At 48.3% G+C, this 25,081-nt stretch overlaps 7 protein-coding genes across 7 annotated transcripts; 2 read left to right on the forward strand and 5 right to left on the reverse strand.

Annotated features, from left to right (window-relative positions):
* Positions 1-379: 379 nt before the first annotated feature.
* On the forward strand, positions 380-1,960 carry FPRO_13462 (uncharacterized protein; the record flags this gene model as incomplete). Its single annotated transcript, XM_031222918.1, has 1 exon — positions 380-1,960. One exon carries the CDS (start codon positions 380-382, stop codon positions 1,958-1,960), a length of 1,581 nt encoding a protein of 526 aa, XP_031088328.1.
* Positions 1,961-3,066: 1,106 nt separating this feature from the next.
* FPRO_13463 (uncharacterized protein) lies at positions 3,067-3,982 on the forward strand (the record flags this gene model as incomplete). Its single annotated transcript, XM_031222919.1, has 2 exons — positions 3,067-3,475; positions 3,525-3,982. 2 exons carry the CDS (start codon positions 3,067-3,069, stop codon positions 3,980-3,982), a joined length of 867 nt encoding a protein of 288 aa, XP_031088329.1.
* Positions 3,983-4,981: 999 nt separating this feature from the next.
* FPRO_13464 (uncharacterized protein) lies at positions 4,982-8,433 on the reverse strand (the record flags this gene model as incomplete). The annotated part of the gene is made up of 7 exons (XM_031222920.1): positions 4,982-5,007; positions 5,062-5,353; positions 5,409-6,505; positions 6,562-6,725; positions 6,790-6,941; positions 6,993-7,941; positions 7,994-8,433. 7 exons carry the CDS (start codon positions 8,431-8,433, stop codon positions 4,982-4,984), a joined length of 3,120 nt encoding a protein of 1,039 aa, XP_031088330.1.
* Positions 8,434-9,196: 763 nt separating this feature from the next.
* Positions 9,197-10,915, reverse strand: FPRO_13465 (uncharacterized protein; the record flags this gene model as incomplete). Its single annotated transcript, XM_031222921.1, has 1 exon — positions 9,197-10,915. The coding sequence occupies one exon, from the start codon at positions 10,913-10,915 to the stop codon at positions 9,197-9,199; it is 1,719 nt and encodes a 572-aa protein (XP_031088331.1).
* A 6,153-nt stretch (positions 10,916-17,068) lies between these two features.
* On the reverse strand, positions 17,069-18,142 carry FPRO_13466 (uncharacterized protein; the record flags this gene model as incomplete). Its single annotated transcript, XM_031222922.1, has 1 exon — positions 17,069-18,142. The coding sequence occupies one exon, from the start codon at positions 18,140-18,142 to the stop codon at positions 17,069-17,071; it is 1,074 nt and encodes a 357-aa protein (XP_031088332.1).
* Positions 18,143-19,030: 888 nt separating this feature from the next.
* Positions 19,031-20,835, reverse strand: FPRO_13467 (uncharacterized protein; the record flags this gene model as incomplete). Its single annotated transcript, XM_031222923.1, has 3 exons — positions 19,031-19,185; positions 19,237-20,444; positions 20,492-20,835. The coding sequence occupies 3 exons, from the start codon at positions 20,833-20,835 to the stop codon at positions 19,031-19,033; spliced, it is 1,707 nt and encodes a 568-aa protein (XP_031088333.1).
* Positions 20,836-21,264: 429 nt separating this feature from the next.
* On the reverse strand, positions 21,265-23,571 carry FPRO_13468 (uncharacterized protein; the record flags this gene model as incomplete). The annotated part of the gene is made up of 5 exons (XM_031222924.1): positions 21,265-22,428; positions 22,473-22,901; positions 22,950-23,244; positions 23,300-23,447; positions 23,496-23,571. The coding sequence occupies 5 exons, from the start codon at positions 23,569-23,571 to the stop codon at positions 21,265-21,267; spliced, it is 2,112 nt and encodes a 703-aa protein (XP_031088334.1).
* Between the last annotated feature and the right edge of the window lie 1,510 nt (positions 23,572-25,081).

A 25,081-nucleotide genomic window follows, 5' to 3' on the forward strand; every position in this document is an offset into this window, starting at 1 on the left:
ACAATAAACTTGGGGATTGACGTCAAATGTTACAGTGTTGGGCTATACCCTTTGTGACATAATTCGCGATATGGCGTGCTCAACGGTTCCATACAGAACGCTTATCGACCTGTCAACGGTCGCGGAACGCACACAATAAGGCAAGATTATTAGGTATACTATTGAAACGGAGATAAGGGAGTCAAAAACGGACAAGATGTCTCGATAATCGTAACACTCGATGGATGTTCCGGATCAAACCGTGTTGATTGAGTGGTGTTGAGCGGTTTTATATTCAGCGCTCAATCCCAAAGCGACTGATTCAACTGCTCCAAATTATTGCCAATCTTTAATTAGTCGACTACGTTTTTGCAGTGGTAGTCTTGCCGATACTGTAACCATGAGTCCTTTCCTCAATGGTGATCGATCCCCTTCACCGGAAGAGCCAACCAACTTCGGCCCCGACATCAAAGTGGCAGTAATCGGCGCCGGTGTCAGCGGAATATGCGCAGCAGCATATCTCCTCAAAGAAGGTGCCGATGTCACTGTATTCGAGCGATCCGGCGTCACATCTGGAGTATGGCACTACGACCCCAGAGCAGCGACTACAGACTACCCCAGCGAGAAACCCTCTGCCGGCGACTATGTGACTTCACTCCCAGGACAGTTCTCATCAAGCCGAACCAAAGACGGAAGCACTGCTCATCCCCTCGAGGCAAAAGACAGGAACGATCTCGACGTCGCATTCTCTCCTCCCGGCCCCGCTTATTTCGGTCTCCGAAACAACGTCCCTACAAGTCTGCTCTACAGCAATCTTGGTCCATGGCCAAAGGGAACTGAGGATATCACGGGTCATGAAACTATACAGAGTTATCTCCAGGGTCTCAGCAAGGAATTCGGCGTCGACAATGCAACAGTTTTCCATACACGTGTTGAAGACGTCAAAAAGAGCGACGATGATAACCACTGGCATATCCGAACAATAACTCTCCTCAAGGGGAACGGCAAGCCAAGAATCATCGAACGCAATTGGAAATTCGATGCTGTCGTGGTAGCAACGGGTCATTATAACCTACCTCGCATTCCGGATACCCCTGGTCTTGCTGAATGGAAAGCTCACTTTGGCGATGATGTTATCCATACGAAACAGTATCGTCGGCCGGAGCAGTTTGAGGGGAAGACGGTTTTAGTTGTTGGTGGGGGTGCGTCGGCGTATGATGTTTGCCGTGAAACAAGCGAGACCGCGAAGAGGGTTATTCAGAGTACTAGAGGCGGAGACTTTGATCTACCACCTTCGATGTTTCCTGGGAGCGTTGAGCATGTTGGAGGGATTGAGAGGTTTGTGCTGGAAAAGGATGAAAAATCTGAGGGAGTGAAGAGTCGAGTTGTTTTGAGTGACGGAAACACTGTCGACGATGTTGATGCTGTCGTTTTGGCAACCGGCTATCTAACATCATATCCCTTCTTGGCACAGTATCATCGCGACGATGTATCCGCCAACAACGCAACACGAGATATTCTCATAACGTCTGAGGGAAACATGGTGCATAACCTCCACAAAGACATATTCTACACCGAGGATCCAACCCTCTCCTTCATTGGAGTACCATATTACACTGCAACCTTTTCTCTTTTCGACTTCCAAGCACAGGTTCTCGCTCGCGTACTCACTGGAAAAACATCTCTACCCGATATTCAGTCTCTACGACAGGAATACGATCAGCGGGTTGCGAGCAAGGGACGTGGGAGGAAGTTTCATAGTTTGGCGGGAGATGGTGAAGAGATCGAGTATGTGAGGGATTTATTGGACTGGGCGAATTCAAGTCTTGTTTATAGTGAGATTGAACCACTGGTTGGGCATTCGAAAGAGTGGTTGGATACGTATAATGAACAGAGGGAGAAGAGGAAGTTGTTGAGGGTTGCGAAAGGTGCTGAGCCGGAGGGGTTATGGGCGAGGCCTAGTGATCTTGAGAAGGCATAGCGAAGTGTTAAGTCAGGAGGGCATGCAGCTTCAGTGATTTGACTGTTCACAGAGAAAAGAGATGGTTGTGTTTCGTACAACTGAAGATATTGTGAAAAGTGTGTGGTGGTTCTGACTTTGAAATGATCATGTCTGGCCGTGGGGTCGGCTGACCCGAAGCTACGGGAAACTATGCCGTGGCGTTGTCGGCGAAACATGTCTCATCCACCCGGAGATGCAGTCAAACGAAAATGAGGCTCAAATATCCTAATCCGGCCAGTTTTCATCCAGTCTTCCGTGTCAAGACCAAACCTAGTCTTGATGAGGACCTTTTTGGAGGTCCTGGAAGCCTCAAGGTTTCTTGGCCAATAGTGGGCCCCCAACCACGACGCCGGCGATGTTGGGCAACTAGCTGGACCAAAACCGTGAATAGAATGGCAGCAGCGTATAAAATCACAAATAATATCAACTCATGCAGGAACTCGTCGGGGAACGCGAGCCGAACCAGTGTAAAATGCCTCACCATGCATGCAAACGATCTCACCGATCACGCGCCATTAGACAAAGTATCGAATATTCCGTGGGGGACTCAACGCAGAGATTCAAGCATAGGTAGCTGACCAACAAGGTTACAGCGGTGGGTTAAGCATATTATTTACCTTAATTGAGAATAAGCGTTGGGTCCCGATCCACAGACTGTTAGTGCCAAGATACCTTGATAGTTACCGCGCAGTGGGAACAAGAACCTTGATAGACATGTCAAGACAGAAAACACCGAGACTAGCAGTAACCTTACCAAATACTACTGGGTTCTGATTTGCTGAATGTTTGGATATGACGCCACTGGAAAATCTCTTGACGGGCTCTGTTTGCTAATGCATCGACCGGTTCAACCGTCAAACCTTGTATGAGCCCCCACGAGACATGGCAAGACAAGGGTATGAAGGATTTTCAGTAGTGGATGGCTGGTTCTTACCAGAATCTGGGAACTTGGATGCTACGATGGACCGCAGAAGAGCTGTATAAATATCGCCTAATACTTCCTGCATAACACTTGCTTCCTCAGCCTCTCAGCCTCATCCGCCAATCCCAGAGCTACTACTCTCCATCCCCAATCAACCGTCAAGATGATGTTCAAGACCACCGCCGTCGCACTCCTCCTCGGAGCAGCAACCGCCACTCCCATCTTCGGTCGCGCAGAGACCAGCACGACAAAGTCTGCCCCCAAGACCACCGCTACCAACAGCGTGTACGACTGGTCTGAGGGCTGGACCAAGGACTATCCCATCCACCAGTCCTGCAACGCGACACTCCGTCGCCAGTTGGCCGATGCTCTGGATGAGACTGTTCAGCTAGCTCAGCATGCAAAGGATCATCTCCTCCGATGGGGAAATGAGTCTGAGTTCAAGCAGAAGTACTTTGGTAACGGGTCTACTGCTACGCCTATTGGTTGGTATGATCGTGTTATCAACGCCAACAAGGCAGGCATGCTGTTCCGTTGCGATGACCCCGACAAGAACTGCGCTACCCAGGATCGTGAGTTGATCCCATAGCCTCTATATGAGTATGTCACTAACAATTGTAGAATGGGCTGGCCACTGGCGAGGTGACAACGCCACCACCGAGACTGTCATCTGCCCTCGCTCCTTCGAGATCCGCCGCAGCCTCAACTCCGTCTGCGGTCTCGGCTACACCGTCGCCCAATCCAAGCTCAACACCTTCTGGGCCACTGATCTCCTCCACCGCGTCCTCCACGTCCCTACCATCAGCGAGGATATCGTCGACCACTTCGCCGAAGACTACGCCGACGCCATCGAACTCGCCAAGACCGACCCTTCCAAGAGCGTCATCGACAGTGATGCTCTTCAGTACTTCGCCATTGACGTTTACGCCTACGACATTGCTGCTCCTGGTGTGGGATGCACTGGTGAGGCTGAGGAGAAGGAGACTCCTACTAAGGCGGGGTCTGCTAAGCCCAGTGCTACCAAGGAAGCTCCTAAGGAGTGCCACACTCACAGTGATGGTGTCGTCCACTGCTCTTAGAAGACTGTGAGATGGCTTTCGATTCTAATGATACTTTTTGGTTGCATGGTCGATTGAGCTGAGACCTTTACTGGTATCCTTTTGACGGCAAGTGTCTCTAAAAGTTGGACCATTTCTGTCTCGCGGTATCACTGGAACTTTGATTACGAATAGTTCACTTGATATCAGGACAAGTAGATATAGGCAGATTGATCACTTCGAATTTTATATACCTCTTGGTCTCTTCCCGTTACAAAGCCCTAGGGCTTGCAGCAAGATATAATAGTTATCGTGAAAGCTTCTAGGTAAAAACTTATATTAAGGAAAAATATATCGTATTCTTATTCGTCACCTGTATTTACAGCCTAAAGGTTAACCTTTTAGGCGGCAGTCATCCCCATAGATCACTTCGAATAGACGGCATAACAGGCAACAAGACATAATGATAATTATCACAATTCGCCACCGTTTCAGACAAAGTTGACCTTGATTGTATCCTATCTGTTTTTCTTCGCAATAAATAACAGACCTGAAGTCTTTTTATCCGTCCCAACCCAAATACATTTACTTTTATTAGGACTTCCTACTCAGCCTCAAGCTGGACTACAACCTATATACCATTCAGTTAAGGTTGATTGGTCTTTACTTATTTTATAAACAGGCAAACTACCTATAGTTTTTAAATCTTTTAGGTTCTTTATATAAAGACTGATGGTCAATCTTGCCACGATAAAAATCATAATAGGTAGTAGGTTATTCTGAGTTGCAAAACTTAAACTATATAGTCTCTGGTCTCCTTGGTACTAAGTTGATATACATAATAGGAAGGTTTGTCCCTTGAACTAATACTTCTTAACAAACTTCATTTCATGATCTAACGACACCACAGGCAAGGAAGTAATTCCACCAGATTCATCGACCAACTCTACTTTCTCGTCGTTGGATGTTTCGTCAACTGGCACTGGTTCTGACTCTCGATTTTGTGGTTCAATAAGTTTGAAGTCCTTTCTAAGCAAAATTCTAACCCTGTTTGGTAGCACATCTTTCTGATAAGTTAGCAACTATTAATGGAATAGAAATCCTAAATCGGCTGCACTTACGGGTCTTAATGCCGACCAAGCAATTCTGTATGTCTTTGATCTCGTTGGAGTCAACAGCATAGATTTTCGACATGCGCTGCCGCCAATAGCCATTCACGAATATCTCGAGAGACCTTGTAGATAGTCTCATGTGCATCATGTATGCTATGAATTCTCCCATTAAGCGCTCCAGAAGGGCGGCGTTCTCTTGTTCACGCTTATCACTTCTGATCTTCTGCCAATTTCTTGGGTCACAATTCATGAGCAAATTAAATTTATCTGGTGATATGTCTGGCCTGTCGATGACAGTGAACTGTACTTTTGGTCAGCAAAATCATCATCGCCACTCATTGCGCTGTTACTCTTACTTGACAGCAAGTATGGGTCATTTCTAGAGCCTCGAAAGTTAAAAATCGGATAACTTCATTGCACCAGCCTGTTATGTATGAATCACCTTCTTCGGTGTCTAGAATGACTGTGTGGAAGAAACTGCATAAGACATTTGACTCTAGTTTATTGAAGTCCTTGACGTACGCCTTCAAACCTGTTGTCAATGGCGTGCATCCCTTGCCCGGGGGGGTACACCAGCATCGGCAGTTGTCAAATAACGGAACCCCGAGGACGCCCTTTGCGTTTCCAGGGTAAAAGCATCTGAGTGGGGGATGAAAATCAGAGCAATATCTCGACAGATAATGCCAGCTAGTAGCCCCGATATTAAGTCCAAGATTAAAGGGGTCTTTTGGTGTCTGTTCCATTATTCTTTGGCTTTTTACCCAATCCATACCCTCCACAACATTTCCATAACCGATCTCGATCCGACGGGACTCATGGAACAGATGCTGCGTCATGGTCGGTAAAAGTCCAAAGGCATTAGGCGCCGATAGATGTGTAAACCCATTTTTGAAAAGAATAGGATAATGGTAAATTGAGGTGCCTCGGAAGTGGTAGATTGTTGTATAGGAGGATGGAACTCTCAGTGCTAGGGGAATGCTGATGCCAGACTTATCAAGGCATGAACAAAGATAGCTTGCTTGGTCATCTGGGATGTCAGAGGTAAGTACCAAATCTTGGCAAACAACCTGCTGCTGTTGCGCTAGAGAAAGCAATTCTGATCTTCTTCTAGCTAGGTTCGAAGCAATGACATCCATGCATAGTTCAGAAGCTCTCTGAAAGATACTTTCTGTTTTGTCTCCATAGTTAACTGGGCATCCGGCTTTGAATAGCAGATCTACGGATTCGATACAATCCGCATTGACAGCAACTTCAAGAGCACTTTCATCCAGCACGTCAACAGCGTTGGTGTGCAGAAGCTTTCGAAGGCCCTCTGGCCAACATACACAGAGTCGAACAGTCGTCATGCCGAGTATTTTCTCTGTTACGGCCTCTGGGGACCTTGTAAGAGCTATGTCAAGCATGTTGACAGATTCTTGAAATATTGCCTGCATAATTGGGTGAAGATCGAAAACTGTAATTGAATCATTTACTTAGAGAAGAAATTCAGGTCTTTTACGCAGGACTTACTGTGCTCACCGCCATCTAGTAAAGGCCATATCTCCCTAGGCCGATACCCTAAGAGGCATACGTAAGATACGATGACTGACAAACGCATATGAAATATTGTTGGGCAAAACCGAGCTAGGCTCCTGCACTCATCTAGTAAAAGTTCTGGGAAAAACATAGATGGGCTATCATTATGATCAAGAAATTAGCTCTTTCCTTTCTTATTTAGAAACCTGACTCTTCACTTACAATTTTCCATTTTCGTCGCCAGCAGCACTAACAAGTGTTTTGATCAGTCTCTTCGCCGAAAACGCGAGTGAATCAAGAGTTAATTGAGCGATGGTTTTGTCTGAACGCATCCGACGGTCTCTGATTGCGTCGAGTGCTATCTCCAGGGCTAGCTGTGAATCGGTCAGATGAGGGGGTTATTAGGAACGTTCCATACGACTGACCAGAGCGTGACTTTTTCCACTTTCATCTTGATCGTATGGAGAGGACTTCCTATCTCTATAGAGAGAGAGTATCGCATGCTCCGCTTCTGCAAACCTCAATGAGATCTCATTTGCTGTGGAGCGCGTTGATCGTCTTTTTATATATTCGGAAAGCTCATCCAACACATCATAGACTAGACTGTGAGATCTCGGGACCATACTTTTATATCGAATAGACATCCCAGGAGTTGTAGTCCCGAGAGAATATTCGATACATGTGAGAAAGAGTCTTGAAGATAGAGACCAGAGTTTGAATGGAAGCTGTGCCCTGGCGATTGTTTTTGTCGACTGGTCAATTCCGAAATATCTGCAGCCACGTGTATGCTGACCAGGACTATGCTGTTCATACTCGAACGTAGCATGCCACACTCGATAGGACAATGCTGAAACTTTATGCTGCCGCTTGCATGTACAGTCAAGGGGGTTTTTTGCCAACCGCTTTGGATCCCTTGTTCTTGCAAGAGCGGAAGCTTGTCTCGACCTGGCGTTCTGAATAGACATTCTATCCATACCCTTTAAGAAGATTCTGTCAGCGTTGTCATAAAAAGGCTCTCTGATATGTCTGCCCAGCGTTGCTCGTATCAATTCGTTTTGAAAGTTGTTCTTTTCTTTTAGCTCATCCAAAGCTTTCATAAAACATTGGTTGATATCTTCTTGGTGGCGTTGATTGATTGACATAAGAGAGCCAATGTCCGTGTTCATGAGCCTTAGCTGCCCACCAATCTCTTGTCGGAATTCTTGCGCGAATAGCTGAGCCTGAGATATTTCAGTTTTCAAGTCTTGATAGTAAACTTCCATGCTGTTATCCCGGAGTTGAAGTTGGTCAGAGAGCTTGGCCACATTTGCGCCGTGGTCTTGGAAGGCATTTCCAAGGTTATCAACATTAGTCTGGATTCTCACTGCAATGTCCCTAACAGTTTATTCAGCGTGATACTTAACCAAGAGAAGGTCAAAGTACATACAGTGAGGTTATATTCAAACCAAGACTCAGATTTTGAAGCAAACCCTTTAATGCCTGGCAGAGTGACTTCAGTTTGCCTTCCCGAAAGGGATATAATAGTGCGCGTCCGGCATGATCTATCTTTCCCAGCAGATCGCGCTCTGGATCTTGCGTGCCACGAAGTTTGAGCGAGAATTGCTGGAGTTCACGAAGCTTTTCTTCAGCCTCGGCCAAGCATCGACGAATAGCTGGTGTTTCAGAGGAGGTTTTGTCAACCTTTGGCAAGATGCCCTTCAGGGAGTATAGAATTGATACGACGGTTTGAACGTCGTTGAGGCTTTCCTGTATGTCTTGATCTTGACCTTCAAAAGATTGAAGGTATGATATCAGACCCTGGCAGACCTGTATGCCCAGCGAAATGATGCCGACCGCGCTTCCCGCGACGGAAAGCGGATCGGACATGTTGTAAGGTCAATGTGTGCAGAGAAGGCCAGCGACAAGGAATAATTGATATTACGTAGCAAAGAAGCAAGAGACGTGTTTCTACGCCAAAGACTTAGGCCGCGTGCGTAGATGTGAGATTGAAAGGAATAAAAATTGTCAACCCCGCTTCCGATGCTGATGATTTCAGCTGCCAGGCAGAACGAGGCAACCGCATTAGTTCATTTATTCTTCTCCAATCATTTCCTTTGACACAGACTCAGCCTTTGTAGTTTCATGCAAGATTGCATGGCGAGGCAGAACCAACTGCGCCAAGTCACACAGACTTTCTTTTGGCTGCTCCTGCGTCTAATTCCAGGGGTTTCCAAGAGGAAAAGAAAAGCAACAGACAAATTAATGATATACAAATGTAACTGCTTGTCTCATGCAATAGGTTGGCCAACATAGTCCAGCTTCTACAAGACTAAAACCCAATTGAGTATCGTATGAGCTGAGCGGTACTTCCATTGATCGAGTCACTAAACTTCGAGTCGACTATGGTGAAAAGAGTCAAGTCACTGAAGCAAACGCAAAAGATGTGATCCGCAATATCCTTGATTTAAGTATTATCCACTATGAAGTAAAGTATATAAGGAGTGTAAAGAAGATGTCCAGCGAAGTAAACGTGCTATGTCCAAGCCAAAGCCAAAGCTGAAGGCAATCTCATAATATCATCAGAGCCTCTTACAGGCTATCCTCCACCAAGCATCTGTCCCCCTCAATCTATCACCAAATTCAACACCTTTTAGTAACCGCCCTTCTTGCAGGCGCCCTTGTGCTGGTCCCAGTACCAGCCCTGCTTGCAGCTGCAAGTCTTGGACTTCTTGTCAAAGACCTGGTCGTGCTTCTTGCAGACGCAGCCGCCGTACTTGTACTCGGCATCCTTGCCGCAGTCGTAGGCGCACTTGTGTCCGTCCCAGCTCAGGTCCTTGGGGCACTTGCAAGACTTGCTCCAGCGGTCGTAGTACTGGCCCTTGGGGCACGAGCACTTGCCGTACTGCTCGATCTGTCCCTTGGGGCAGACACACTTGCCGTAGGCCTCGACCTTGCCCTCAGGGCACTCACACTTCTTGTGCCACTTGTTGTAGACCTTGCCGGCGGGGCAGACACACTTTCCGTGCTCGTATGTCTGGCCTTGAGGGCACTGGGGAACACACTTGCCATACTCAAACTTGAAGCCGTCCTTGCAGACACACTTGCCATACTTCTCAACCTGGTTGTCGGGGCAGACACACTTTCCGTACTTCAGAACCTTGCCGGAGGGACACTCGCACTTCTTGGTGTGCTTGTTGTAGGTCTGGCCCTTAGGACACTCGGGGACACACTTGCCGTACTCAAACTTGAAGCCATCCTTGCAAACACACTTGCCGTACTTCTCGACCTGGTTCTCGGGGCAGACGCACTTTCCGTACTCAAAGATCTTTCCCTTGGGGCAGACGCACTTCCACTGGTCCTTGTCGAAGTACTGACCGTTGGAGCACTTGGGGATACACTTGCCGTACTTCCACTCAGTTCCCTTGGGGCACTCACACATATCGGAGTGAGGGTTGTAGGTCTGACCCTTAGGGCAGTCCTTGATGCACTTTCCGTACTTCCAAGAGGTTCCCTTGGGGCATTCGCACTTGTGAGACCACTTGTTGTACTCCTGTCCCTTGGGGCAGACAGGCACGCACTGGCCATACTTCCACTCAGTGCCCTTGTTGCATTCGCACTTGTCCTTGTGCTGGTTGTAGTACTGTCCCTTGGGGCAGTCCTTGATGCACTTTCCGTACTTCCATGATGTTCCCTCAGGGCACACGCACTGCTTGGTCTTCCAGTCGTAGGATTGTCCCTTAGGGCAGTCCTTCACGCATTTGCCGTACTTCCAAGATGTGCCAGCAGGGCATTCGCATTTGCCGGAGTGCTGGTTGTAGGACTGACCCTCAGGGCACTTGGGAATGCATTTGCCATACTTCCACTCAGTTCCCTTGGGGCAAACACACTTGCCCTGGTCCTTGTCGTAGGATTGGCCATAGGGACACTTGGGGATACATTTGCCGTACTTGTACTCAGTGCCCTTAGGGCAGACGCACTTGTCTTGGTCCTTATCATAGGACTGACCATAGGGGCACTTGGGGATGCACTTTCCGTACTTCCACTCAGTACCGGAGGGACACTCGCACTTCTTGGAGTGAGGGTTGTAGACCTGAGGCTTGGGGCAAGTGGGCTTGTTAGGCACACATTTGCCATACTGCCAGGTGGTATCCTTGGGGCAGACACACTTCTTGCCGTCCCAGGTGAGCTGCTTGTCGTTGCAGACACACTTGCCGTAGACTTCCTTGGCGTCATGACCACAGTCCCAGCGCTGGACAAGAGTGTCGGAGTCATCCCGAGCCTCAAGACCGAAGTCGTTGTCGGCATCGGGGAGGGCCTTGACCGAGACGGCCAGGGCGAAAAGATTGATGAGGAGGTACTTGATATGCATGATAGGCAACTGCAGGCCTTTCAGCAGCGAAAGTGGTTTGGGGTGAAAACGAAAGAAGGGGAGCGAATGGAGGAGGTCAGTCGAGTTGAGAGACCGGTGCCTTTCTTGACTTGAGAGTGAAGAGACAGAAACGGATTTGGTGAGGATATCATGAGGTTTAAGTAGGAGATGTCTGACTGCAGATGGAACACGAGATCTTGATGGCTAGGTGCCCATCCTCAGCCAAGATGACCCCAGCATCAAGATAGGAAGTCAGCTCATGCTACTTTGGGAAACATGATGCTCCAAGGCAATAGTTCCAAAGCTAAATTCTCTCTTAGACCGGATCCTCCTCTCGCAGTGTGACATGCATGCCATGGCCAGCCTCAACTGTGGATGCCAGCTGTCGGGCCCAGGGGGGTTGCATATACCACGCCCGAGGAACAGGGAAGACAGACACAGCAGGACAGGGGCACGACAAGGTTGGGCTGAGGACAAACCATGACAGCACGGGACATGGAGCAGGCCCAACATTATGCTTACTTGTTGTAACGTGAAGGCAGAGCCGGCTCTAGACCGGATAAGACTTTGATAGTAACAACTTAATCCAGGCTATTGTTTTGTGCCGTGATTGATCCAGATTAGCGTTTTGTGCCGTGATTTCTAATTCTGTCTCGTCTGGGTGTCTTGGAAATGGTGGGTCAGGCTCCAGCGACATGCTAGATAATCTCCGTGAGTGGACGGTCGGCTGAATCCATCACAAAACGGAGAGCGACGAGCCGAATGGGACCCAAAGTCTGGTGTGGTGTTCCCATAGATAGTAGCACAGCATACATTCATTCATGTGAGTGTCACGATTTAGTAATGGCAGCTGTGACGCAACAAGGCGTTTTCCACGCCCGGGGCGGATGCGCTGGCTGCATCACACACCGATTGAGAAATACGAGGTCTTGCAGTTGCAGATGGTGTTGAAGCTGCAACATCTCGTTGGAGGAGAGGCTCAAGTTGGGTCCATTCCCCGCGCAAGCACCAAGGCAAAAATAAGTTGCCCATAAGGCTGGCTAATGCAGGTTGATGGGAAGACAGTATTCTTAGGTCTCACACACGGACAACTCACCAGGGGCAAAAGGGAAATAGACGCGATCAAGAGGTGAGGTTGGGTGAGACAAGCATGAATCCCTGTCAAGGGCCTGGATGTCTCGGAGCCGCGATCTAGGACTATTCTCTTCCCGTATTTGTTTTTTGCCAACAAGCTGAACAGTCCCCGGCACAAACAAGCGTATGCGCGCGGAGGTACATAGATCCGAATCTCATCAATTGGGGCCAAGCTCGCCAAGTCTGGAAAGACCCGATCTTGTTCAAATACGAGGCCCCGGGAAAAAGGGGGACATTTTCACATACGAGGAGTGCATTGATTGGTAGACAGAGCAGCCACGCATGGGTGAAACAGAAAAGCAGCTGTTGGTAAATATAGCCAGAAGCTGCAGCCACAGAGAAACATGTCATTGCTGCGAGGGGTTGGCACCAGTCAGAGAAAAGCATGCAGCCACATTTTTCTTGGTATTGGCTGGTGGTCCACCTAAAGAGGGGGAAGATTGGGATATCGACCGACCGTTCCGTCTCCGACAACCGATGGAGGGCGAGGGGCCCTTGTATGTATGCCAAGAAGCATTGGAAGGTGGTGGAAATAGCTGGATATGGCCGATATGCAAGGGATGTTTGCTATGCTCGGTCGATCTTGTTCTTCTCAGACCTTGTCTCGCTTCGTTTCGTTTCATCAACCCCGCCCGAGGGTCCGACGCAAGAGACAAGAAAAAAACATCGTGTCGCTTCAATAGTGGCCGTGGCCCGCCAACTCACACGAATTACAGCTCAAGTCCTAGACAAGGGACCCCTGTTCCCCAAAAGCTTAGTGCCATAAGCTCGATCGCGGGGACAGTCTTGGCCTGATTTTAGCTCAGTGTTGATCATGATGTCCAGACCGTTAACCGCGTATCTCATTGGCTGCTCATGTGCACACACGGGAGAATCTATTCTTGCCAACGTGCATAACTCCCTGACTAACACTCTCTCGGTTAGAACCGTTGCGATCGTGTTTTTCTCGGGTATTTTTAACTTCAGTAGTCTGTGTTCTCTTTCCTTACCATGACGGCGATGTTTCTACTCGATTACACTTCACCTTGGGGTGAGCAGATTTCCATTGAATAATCGTGACGTTTCAGGTCTGGCCCAGCTGCGGGGAAAACAAAATCCTGGTTCATGTTGCATTTCCAATCGCTACAGCTAAGCCTGGCTGGGCCCAAATCTCACCTGCAGGTTTAGCATCAGGAGAGAAGAAAAACGCCCATCAAGAAATACATCACGGCACGAGAAACAAAGTTTACCGCCGCTTATTTGCGGGGAATGGCTGATCGAACCTGGGAAAAACTATCCGCCCGTTGTGACGATCCAGGGCGCCATGACTTTCAATTGGTCCCCCCAGAACACGAGAGGCTGGCCCCCTCCCCAACTCTTGTGTCCTTTCCCCTGTAATGTTTGCTTTAACGAGATTTTGTTAATGTCTGGTAACTTTATTAACGCCTGCAGACAATAGTTGTTATGCCACAACTGCAGAATCCTTGGCTATACAGGTCAGCTGATGACGGCCACTGTGAGTTGTTTTTTTACGGCTGATTCTCTCTTTTTCAGGGCTGAACGCCTAATCCATGTAGAGCTCAAAGGATGATGCATGTTTGTCTGGGTCCGAGCGAGCCTTGTCTCCTGCAATGCCATGTTTATCACTAACATCTTTGGTAATTGACTTTTCAGCTCAGTGTTGCTTTTTTCACATGGCGCTCTGTTTTTATCACGACACAATCAGATCATTCACCGGCAGCTACGTCGTGCAGCTGTTTACCCGCCGTAGTCCATGATGCCTACCAGAGTAATCACACAAGTCCATACCTTTAGAAAAACGCCTGATCTGCAGTCAGACTCTCTCAACATATTGCCTGAAATCGACACGACCCACGTGCAGTAAGCATCTTACGGCATTGTCCAATGACTGTGTTGCCCTAACGTAAGCCCATTTGGCCATGCTGAGCTACTCCTCCAACAGACTTATATCCATGCCGTCATTATACCCCCCGACATCCGATGCATTACAGCACTGCATACCTTTAGTAGACGTATTTTTCACCGTCCTTCTGCACGCTGACCCAAGTCTTACAACATTGGGTAGCTGAGAAGGCAAAAAAGCCACCAGAGAGCGGATTCACCGGATGGGAGCAAGAAGTGTTGTGTCACATCGGGTAAGCAAGCCTCCAATACTCTATTCTGTCGGGCCTCAAGTGTCATTCACTTGAGGCTGGAGATTTAGGGTATTGAGCCATGCCCCGAGATTTTGTTTGGCAGGTTCACTGGAGAGCCTTGCGGGTTAGAGTCTTGCGATACGGGGTTTGGAGTTTACCCTACGTATCCCATTTGACGGGATTTTCCTTGAACGATAATTCTTTACCAAGATGCATCTCGTATAATCTTCGTGATCATGACGCCCAGGTAACACTGAACTGACACGGCAGTTGACACAAAGCCCATCTACGTCTGTGCCATTTTTCTACGGTGAAAAGGGTGAACAGTTAATTGAAATTCGTGCCTTGCATACTGGTTGCAATACGGCCAAAAAAAGTCCGCCACCAATTCAATCTTTCACCAGTCGTAAACAATGCACTTCATCCCAAACTACTCCTCAGAAGTTCTTTTTACATCTCCATTAAGATGTCGTCGCTTTGCGCACTGATCAGCATTCCAGTAAAAGCGCGTTCCTGGTGTCTTGACTAGCGTGCCAGCGCCTCAGACATGACTGCAACGGTGCCAAACCCTCTAGCCACGTTCTCACTGTCTCTCCTCAATAGCGTTGGACGGTTCTGACTTTCAACGGTTCCCGCATTCCAGTCGTCCCAGCTATTGGGTCAGCGGCAGGAAATACGAGGCCAAATCGAGGAGGTAATTGCCGTATAGAGGGGATTTAGACCTTTGGCTTGAAAACGATTGACTTTTCTGGGCATCTTGTGATCATAGTCCTAGAGTTTAATTCTCGAGAGCTTAATGGAGGGTACTTGCCGTTGAATTGGTCACGATGGAGGTTTGCGGGCAGAGCTGGCTTCTTTTGTGATTCCTCCGCTTGCTGACGGGACTTGACCAAAGTCTACCAAGAGTCGTTGCTTGGCAAACTTTGGCATGGAAACTTCTTGCAAGATCTCATTTTCGCAAACTGGGCGGCCTGCAATTTTGGTCTGTATTTTGTGGTCGGTGGACTACGTCTGAATTCGTGACTGAGGCTGCCTGCGAGCATGTCTAAGTAATGTTTCTTTAGTTTCATGGTCGGCTTCTCTACCAATACCTACCGCTGGTCACTTTAAGAACAAACAGTCCATATGATTATATTAGTTTCTCGTCCATTTCTCTCTAGCGATGCAGCTTTTCTCAGACCCAGTGTCTCTTTCTTACCCATGGCCAGCAGATTTGGCTCTGGCGACCGTATCTTACAGATATCTTGAAAGATCACCAATGTCTATCAAATTCTTTCACCCAAAGATTTGTCCGGATCTAAGCTTTGTTTCTGTCAGTCTCTATTCTATTCATACTGCCTCTCATCCTTCTTGAACGGTCCGGAATGCGGCTAAAGTCCACTTCCCCATTAACTTCAGTAACATGCATGCCACTCATATCTGCAAGATCTAAGTGGACGGCGTCAGATTCTCCAGGTCTGTGCCTTATCTATAGGGTGACAGCTACGTAAGTTGGTGTCGTATATACATATACCAAGGGCGTAGAGACAGAAGATGGGCTGCCTCCCAACGCACGTATGATATGCAGCATGTAAATGCCTGTCTTTTCTTTTTGGACGTGCGAATGGTGTTGAACAGACAAGCAGCCATCAGTAAGTCCTAAAGAACTCTCCCGCTTGCCCTAGTGAGGTGGGCACTATTAACACTATGAAGCAACTTCTTATTGATACAAGAATTTTATATCCTTTGTTAGAATTTTATGGCTCTACCTTCGCGAAAATACATATACAATATATAATACCGAGAGAAAATTAAGGCTTACTGTATACTGATAACGGCGTGACATGGAGATCAGTTCTTATCTCTGATATTATGCTGTGATACCCCACGCCATATCCTCGCATATGTACTGATAGTCCTGCCCAAAAAGTAAGCTTAATTGGACAGTCTCGCCTTGCGACATTCCTCCATCGATGGCGTCATTTGAAGTACTGTGATAGATGCATCGGCCGCGCGTCAAGGATGGAGTGCGATCGTTTTGGCTAGCAGGATCTTGCATATGCAGTAGGCTTCGATCTCTGCACATAGTACACTGTTAAAGGTGTGTTCGAGAAGGCTTCGGTGCTTCAATAGTTTAAACGGATTTGCATGCATAGACTGTAACCCTGCTGCGTCAAGGGATGCAGACGGCGTTGATGGCGACATTTGAGCTGAGATAACGCCATAGGGGTCCAGAGGTTGTTGCAACTCGGTCATCGGTGAGTTTGACCAGTCATCTGAAAGAGCGACGATCCGAAACACCGAGTATAGCCCTTTGATAGTAGACTCAATGTTTGGCGAGGATACGTATCTCGAGCGAAAAGAGCCAGGTCCGTTCAATAGGGTTCAAAGAGAAATTTGAAGGGTCAATTATAGCTCTTCCAAATCTGAACTGCAGATATATAGAATGGAACTCAGTGATGTCTTGGAAGTCAATACCACTGCTCCACCTTGAAACAATGAACGGATTATGTTTTCGGTGAAATTACTCGATAATCTCATTTAATTGCATGACTGGTGTTGAGAGTTGGAAACTATAATGTGGCTGTGACGAACACTTCACTCGTGGCGGTGATGTCGCAAGCCACAGCAGAGACAAAACTCATGGTCGGGTCAGCAATCTCTAAGACAGTGAGTGTCACACAATGCGGGGTAAGCGTCATCAGAAGTTGATAGTCATACACGGCCATCAAAAACATATCACAAAGTGCAGGAAGTCTCATTTGTTCACACGTCAATTGCTATATGTATACGTGATTCAATCACTATGTACAAAGAATAAGTTTTACGTGGGATCTTGTAACGATCCATCATTCCATCCACGCAAAGATCAGAAACTCAACCATCCATCTCATACAATCTCAGCTTAGTGCTTGAGAGCACGCTTAGCCTTGAGAGCGCGCTTAGCGGCGCGCTTGGCCTTGCACTTACCACCAGTAGAAGGGGCCTTGGTAGCAACGGGAGCAGAGGTCTCAGCGGGCTGCTCAACGGGAGCCTCGGTGGGGGTAGCAGCGCTGGCAGCCTCAGTAGTAGCAGGGGCAGAAGCAGCGGGAGCATCGGTAGCAGGAGAAGAGGCCGCAGGAGCCTCAGTAGCGGGAGCGTTGCTGGCAACCGGGGCAGCGCTGCCAGAACCGGAGCCGGAGTCGGAACCCTTGTCGTTGGTGCAGTCACCGTCGCTAGCCTGGCCAGCAAAGTTGGGAGTGTGGTCCTCACAGCCGCTGGGCCAGACCTTGGGGCCGGGAGCAGTGTAGTTGGTGACGGGAGGGTAGTAGATGCTGAGGAGCAGACCGGGGTCGGTGGCGGTATAAGCACCAGGGAGAGAGACAACGGGAGAAGGCTTGCCAGCACCGGTACCGTCGACGGTGAGCTGAGCGCAGCCAATGTAGAACTGAGCACCGTTCTTCTCACCAGCGCCGTGGAGACCAACGTGCTCGGCGCGCATGAGGTAAGTACCCTTGGGAGTCTCCTTGGGAAGAGTGAAGGTGAAGTTGGTGATGCCGTTGGACTGGCCGTTCATGTAGTTGGCCCACTCAATGCCGTTCTCACCGATGGTCTTCCAGGTCATCTCGTAGACCTTGAACCAGTCACCATCGCCAAGGTAGTCAGAAGCCTCAGTGCCGTCAGGGGCCTTGCTCAGGTAGACAGCCAGAGGACCAGGGTGGCCCATGTCGTTGGCGACAGTGAAACCAACCTCATCGCCGGGAGAAACAGCGTGAGTCTTGGTAGCAGCGCGGATATCCTTGTCGAGACCGCCAGCATTGCAGATGATGTCCTTGGAGGTGACGTCGGTGATGGGGCTGTTGTTGTTGGTAGTCTTGCGGACGTACTCATAAGGCTCGGTGACCTTGCCGTTGACGATGAGAGCGTCGAAGTTGTAGTGCGCAAAGGCAGTGGGGAGGGCGGCGACGAGGGCCAGAGCGGTAGAGAAGGAGGATCGCATCTTGAATGTTGCTTTTAAAAAAAGGACTGATATAGTGGTAAGAAGTATTTCGTAGAGTTGGACACGAAAGGATAGCTAAACCACCAGGGTCTGCAGAGAATGAAATGATCTCGTAGAGAAGAAAAAAGAAAGGCGCAAGCAACAGCTGCGAAAAAGTAAGAATCAGATCTTTGGATGGAAAGAATGGGATAGAGAAGAAAGAAAAAAAGAGGTGCAAACAGGCGGGAGAGGCCATGGCTTTATCTAAATGGAGGGAGGATCCCTTGTTTCTCGGATGTGCACTTCATTGCTGGAATATCGGTGGATAATACGCGCCAACTGAAACTGTTCCTGACATTAGACGCCGAGGGGCGATCATTGGGTCGTCTGCCAATGTTTGGAGGAACTGGTTAAGGGGGTTTTGTTTGAGATTTGGTGAGTTTGGTGAGATACCCTGTCTTGTCAGTTACGCGAGACGTCTCATATCTCGGACATGTAAGCGCTTTGGGCGATGGAGCGAAGGCATTGCGAAACTGTTTGCAGAAACAACTGTAAACAACTTGGCGTTTCGATATAAGGTTGTTTATAACTGTAAGTGATAAATACGAGTGAAATAGTATTTATTTTGTTGGGCTTTTGACCATGTAAAGTCAATCGTAGATGTTAATTAATTCTCAAAACTCAATCGACAGAGATAATCTCTCAGCCTTGGCATTCTGGCTAATGTCAAGAAATCAAGTGATTGGTGGAAACTGATGCGCACAGGGGGTCCAGTGCCGGATGTAACAGGTCAGTGGAGATGGATCCCAGCGCCAGAAGAAAGGGAACGGAACAAGTTCAGACGAACGGAAGAATTACGACAAAAGCTTGACATGAGAACGATCTTCTATTTGCACGTGATGTCCCCCCTTAGACATTGGCCTTATCAAAATTACGGATAAAATCATAGTAAAATTTGGCCATGTTCATCTGCTCGCTCATCAAAAGCCGCTCGTTGACGCCGTGGATGTTGGAGAAGGACTTGAGGCTGCCGGGGCTCCACCTGTAGATGTTTTTGGAGAGATCTGATTGAAGGGTCAGTGACCAGCGAAATACCCTGGACTTGGGAGACTTACTGAGATAGTGGCGAGTGTCGGTGTTGCCTGTCATGGCTCCTGGTGCTGCGACGACTGTCTTGGCTTCTTGGGCGAATGAGTGGCGTACTGTTCCTGCAAAAATATCCCAGACTGGACCGGTTGTTGGTGATTGAGGCGTTATGTACGACTTTTTCTTGGCTGCGATTGTTAAAGTACCCTTGTACTTCTGCTGCCAAAGCTCCTCATCCTTGTTGCATTGGCGGGACAGGTTGTTAGCAGCAAGATACTCATCATAGTCTCCATCATCCTCAAAAGCTTCAACTCGAAGGTTGTGACTCTCAGCGATCTCCTTGACCAACCCCACAATTCTGTGCTGGATGCTCCCAATGCTATCCTGCGGCGCATATCGATGGTTAACACCAAGCGTCACAAACTCTGGCAACGCGTTGATCTTTTGACCCCCAGAAATAACATCAATTGCCTGCGATGTCTGAACCATGTACTGCATATCGCGCGACAGCTTGGTCAAGAACTTGGCAACCCCTTGGAGATCTCCACCGTTGACGAGCTTGGTGAGATCGGGGAAGACATGGGGCGAGTGCTCGGCGAAGCAAGCGAGGCACTGATGAATGGCTCCGTTCTTGGCGATTTCGGGCTTGAAGGGGTTATGTTCCAGGGTAGTAACGATCTCGGCCATTATACCAATCGCCGTATGCGGTGTTGGCACTGAGCTATGGCCACCGACGACACTGACGTTGAACCAAACATCCAGATAACCTTTTTCGTAAACAGCGGGTAGTGCGTATAAAACATCTCCCATCTTCTGCAGCCCAGCACCGCCTTCGTCGAGAACAGCAGCAATGCCATGCTCTCCATATCTCTTCTCCAAATGTTTCGAGATATGACCCGCTCCACGATGACCAGAGCATTCTTCATCGAACCCAAATGCCAGGATGACCGTACGCCGGGGCTTGTAATTCTTTTGGGATAACAGTGCTTCTAGGGCAGACATCTCAGCTGTGATGGCTGATTTGTCATCTGAGGCGCCACGGCCCCAGAGATAGCCGTCTGTTTCGTTGTAGAAGGCGTCAAAGGGCGGGTGGACCCATTCGTGGAGTGTTCCGTCGGCCACGGGGACGACGTCTTGATGACCTGCTAGGAGGATTGGCTGGAGGGATGGGTCGGAGCCTTGGAGGGTGTAGACGAGGCCAAATTTGTTGACTTTTTCCGGGGTGATGTGTTTATGTCTGAATGTCGTTAAAATCATTATTCCGCGTATAATTGCTTGACTTACACTGTAGGATATGCTTTCTTGAGCATTTTTGGAATATCGTAGAATGGCTTCCATCTATCATCTGTATCCAAATCTCCCATATCATCATAGCAGATCGAGGGGATGCGGACGAGGGATTGGTGCTTCTTGACCATCAATTGGAGAGCCTTTTTGCTGGAGAATAAATCATGCGAACTTTCAAGGTTATCGTCGGAGGGGTTCAACGGGGCGGGAAGATGGCATTTCGGATTAGTCTCTGCAGTGCCAGCAACGTTGATCTTATCATTGAGACGGTGCTGCGCATCATGAGAAAATGCAACAGCACCAGCCGCGAAAGCCGTGGAAACAATATCAGTGAATCTCATCTTGATGTCTTGTGTTGAGCTTGACGATCAGACCATGAGAAACAATCAACATGGCGTCAGCGCATCCTTATACTTTATCTGCACGAAAGAGTTTCTTGGCACTTTATAATCAACTATTCCCAACACAGGCACCAAGAAGCGAGTTTCGTCAGCTCACCTCGAGAGCTGAACAAGTCTTTCGCATCCGGCACATTAAGGTTCAGACCCCGCAACCAGCTTGCAACAATCGCGTGATGGACTAGTCTGGAATGATGACGAGAGTTAAAAAACTCTTTCGGATTAGACGGACAAATGTCTCGGCCATGTCTTGGCGAAAGGGAACATACCGAGGCAATGAATGTGAAGAATTAATAAAAGTACATTTTTTTGAATTACATATGAAAACAATTTGGTCTGTAATCTATACACTGATTCTGTTGCGCGTTGCGCCTAGTCTTTCTTCTCCTGATCCCCTGGCTCTTCACTCTTCTTCACCTGCTGGATGAGCGTGACACCTGCTAACTCACTAGCGCCATCATGGACTTGCTTCGTCCAGAACGGGTCTCTCTCCATCACCAGAACCGACTTGCGTCGCTCGCGGTGAGCTTCACGTACAGCTAGTCCAGACTGCTGTTTCTTCGTCTCCAGCTCTTTAAGATACTTAACGCGGTTTGCATAGCGCTGGTTGTAATCTTCTCGAATCCGCTCAGAGCCGATTTGTTGAAGAACGAAGCGGACGAGAGATCGAAGGAGGAGGAGAACGTGCTCGCTGATAAAGACAGTAACGGGAAGAGTCGCCCAGCTTCCCATTGTATTGCCGACTTTGTCGACGCTGAAAAGATGAACAATTGCTGCTGTGCAGATACTTCCGAGCCAGGTCAACGCCTCGAGGGAGTAGATCCAAGGGCCGATTCCGTCGGAGCGAACTGGTGCGGGGCGTTGATGCTCCAGTGAGATCTTTGCGAAATCAGATCGTAGCTCGATCCAGTTGTTGATGAGAAAGCCCATTGGGATGATTGGCCAAACTGGTGAGAATAAAGCGAGATACCCGAATTGAAGAACGATCTCTGCAATGTCATCCTGAACGTTGTACTTTGGAAGAATCGCCTCGTTTCGAACACGTGATAGGAAAGCTGTCTCTTCCGGATCATCCTTCACCACCGCAAGAAGCATATCGCCCTTTGACCTTGCCCTGCGATAATCCCGATACCAATCTGAGAATTTATGCTTAAGCATCGGGACGATGTTCTCTTCAAAGAAGCCTGATAGTTGACCTGTGACTGTTAAAGCGATAACTTCGTTTCTCAACCTATCGGCGTCAAGATGAAACGGCTGATGAACAAATTTCTTGCCGACGCTCGCAAACGCAGCTGACAGGAAATTCTCGAGTTTGGGGACCACGGTCCCGCCGAAGGGAATGTAGATAAATGCCGTGAGGAAGATGGGGAGGTAATTGGTGAACATGTTGAGGACAAAGACTTTTTGGGTGAGTGACATTTCGTGCAGATCGGCGGTGCGGTGGTTTTCGAATTCCGTCATCCATTCGGCTGCGTCTTCGAGGGCGGAGGTGATATAAGGGAGAGAAACAGCCAGAAGAATTGTTGGGAGATATTCCTGCCCATGTTAGACAAGTCTGTTAGTGAAAATCGGTGACCTACCAAGTAATCCTTATACGGCCCAGCATACGTCTCAGAGATCAAAATCTCAATAGTAAACACCGCAATGATGGTGATGCCTAGCGCCAAAAACGCCACGATCAAGAACGGAATTTGTAACAACTGCCTCACGACCTTCTTCCACCTAGGAAAGTAGTAATGTTTCCGCCCGCCTTCGTCAACATACTCATAGTCATACTTGAACTGCGGTCTGTTGACCTTGACATGCTGAATACCCTTGACGTTCCAGCGCAGACTCAGATCGATCTCCTGGATCTTCCAGTACTCGAGGAAAACAGTGCACCAGACGCTGGTGAGAATACCGTACGCGAGGGAGTACCGAGGGAGCCAGAGCCATGCGATAACGCCTGTTATGGCGGGGAAAGTGAGGAATAGAAGATAAGCTTGGATGAAAGCAAAGTAAAAAGCGACCTGTGGTTGTAAGTACGTATTCATAAGGATGAGTGAGAGAAGACGTACCTTTGAGCCGTGTAGGTTGCGAATCTGGTCAATGTCCTCGTTGGACAAGAAAAACCTTCTGCTCAGGTACTTGAGCAAAGACTGGTTGACCTTGGAATTATGGATGGGAAATATCGCCTTGACGTTCTTCCATTTTCCTGTTCCGGGGGTGATGCCTGCACCACCAAGTTCCTTGGACCAATTGACGATATGATAAACTGAGAGGATGTCTTCTGCTTCATAAGCTCCATCGACGACTGTGTTTTTATCACCGCCAGGGTGATTCGGCGTGATGCCGTATAGCCAGTCTTTAACCCTGCTGTCTCTGTTAACCAAGTCCTGTCCGAGTCATGGAGTTTACTTGCCTGGACTTATAGACAGCGTTGCCGAGGAGTTCACGTGGTGTTTTGGCGAATACAAGAAGGGATTGTTCATAGCCTGCTCTGACCTCAACGTCAAAGCCAGTTTCCTCCAGGTCCGCAACTAGGGTCTTGAACTCTTTGACAGCCGTATCATGATCTACCAAAATCAGCACATCATCTCATCTCATACATATATGAGACTCACCCGTCTCGCCAAAATCGTACAAAACGACATACTTGTCGTTGTACGTCGTCTTATCCTCAAACCCCATACTCGGCATCTTCCAGCCTATAAGATCCCTGTGCTTGTCCCGTCTAGTGTCGCGGTCTAGTCAGGCAATACCCCTTGCGCGACGGAACATACCAAGAACGACAGACAGAGAATACAACCGCGGAGATTCGGTGTAGAGAAGTGAATAATATGAAAGAACGGCTGATGCAAAGAGTGAAAAGACACGGTTTGGGGGCTCCAATACACGTCAGCTGGGTCCACTTGGCCAAGAATGTTGAGCCGGATTGAGCGGCTAAGTCGGCACGAGAATCTTGGTGTTTTGGCCCTTGGCGATAAAGTTTTTGTAGGTGATTTGCACTGCCTCACTGACGATGGAGTGGTAATTTTAGGGGTCTGAGGTTATTGGTTCTTGCGTATTGAGATCGGATCTACAGGAGCCGTGAGGCTTGATGTTTGGCAATGAAACAATGCCGTGATTTTCGTATTGACAATTTCGGGTTCTGTGCATCTTAATTATCGTCGTCATCTTACAACTTGGCAGTCATCTGCCAAGGTCGTGATGCCGTTATCTTATCACTGATAAGGATAAGATATCCAATTGCGGGAGATCGCGAATGGGCAAGATACGGTCAATTGCGATTCGAAACTTGAGTAAGAAGAAGAATTCTCATGCATTGAGTGGCTCGATAATGTTACCGATGATTGATTGACTTTTATGCAAGTGAGATTATTTGAGATGCTTCTTAGCTGAACATTAGCGGCATTCCTGACAGAGACAAAGCTCCAACTCTGATAGAACTTGAACATCTTGAAACTATGCTCCAATGAGCGCTTGGTAAAGCTATGTTTCCTCTGGATCCGGTAGATCGGTAGTCCTTAGCCCTGTAGATCCCACTGGTGTTTAGGTCGCAAAGTCACGTTTGTTCCAGCTGATCAATGGCGGGCCTTATCCAATTACCTTTTTGAGCGGAGCCATGGATCAAGTAGCCGCGTCTGTGATGGACTTGATAATTGCAAGATGATGATTTGTCTTCTGAAGAGCCTAGATACATGCATTGATATGCGGGAAGCCATGGACCCTGACCCCGAGTCGGAATGGATGCACCTCCACCAAGATCCAATTAAAAGATGGGAATGACTGGAAATGAATGGGATGCGATGCACGAACAGATGGCCTGATACACTGTCAGAGCACGAGATAAAATCACAAGCCACCGATCAATCAGATCACGGTTCTTTGCTCGATATCAAGCAGTGGAAATTCCCGAGGTGATCATGTCCGTCACCTCCATCCAATCCCACAAAGGTCACACGATGGCACACGAGCAGCCAAACACCAACAAGACAAAGATAAGCATTTCGCGATGTCATCGTGCGGAAATTAAGCATTTCAGCGTATCGGGACGAATCGTTTATATGCTCAAACCTGATGATGGTTGCCAGTCACGGTATGGAACACGAAACGTGTACTTACAAGTAACGAGACTTGTGGCAGAATGAGATGTTGTCGCAGCGCCATTTACACTGTGATGATGAGGGGTCTCGAGATTGTCGTCCAA

Source organism: Fusarium proliferatum (assembly GCF_900067095.1).
Source record: "Fusarium proliferatum ET1 genome assembly, contig: FPRO_scaffold012, whole genome shotgun sequence".
NCBI lineage: Eukaryota > Fungi > Ascomycota > Sordariomycetes > Hypocreales > Nectriaceae > Fusarium > Fusarium proliferatum.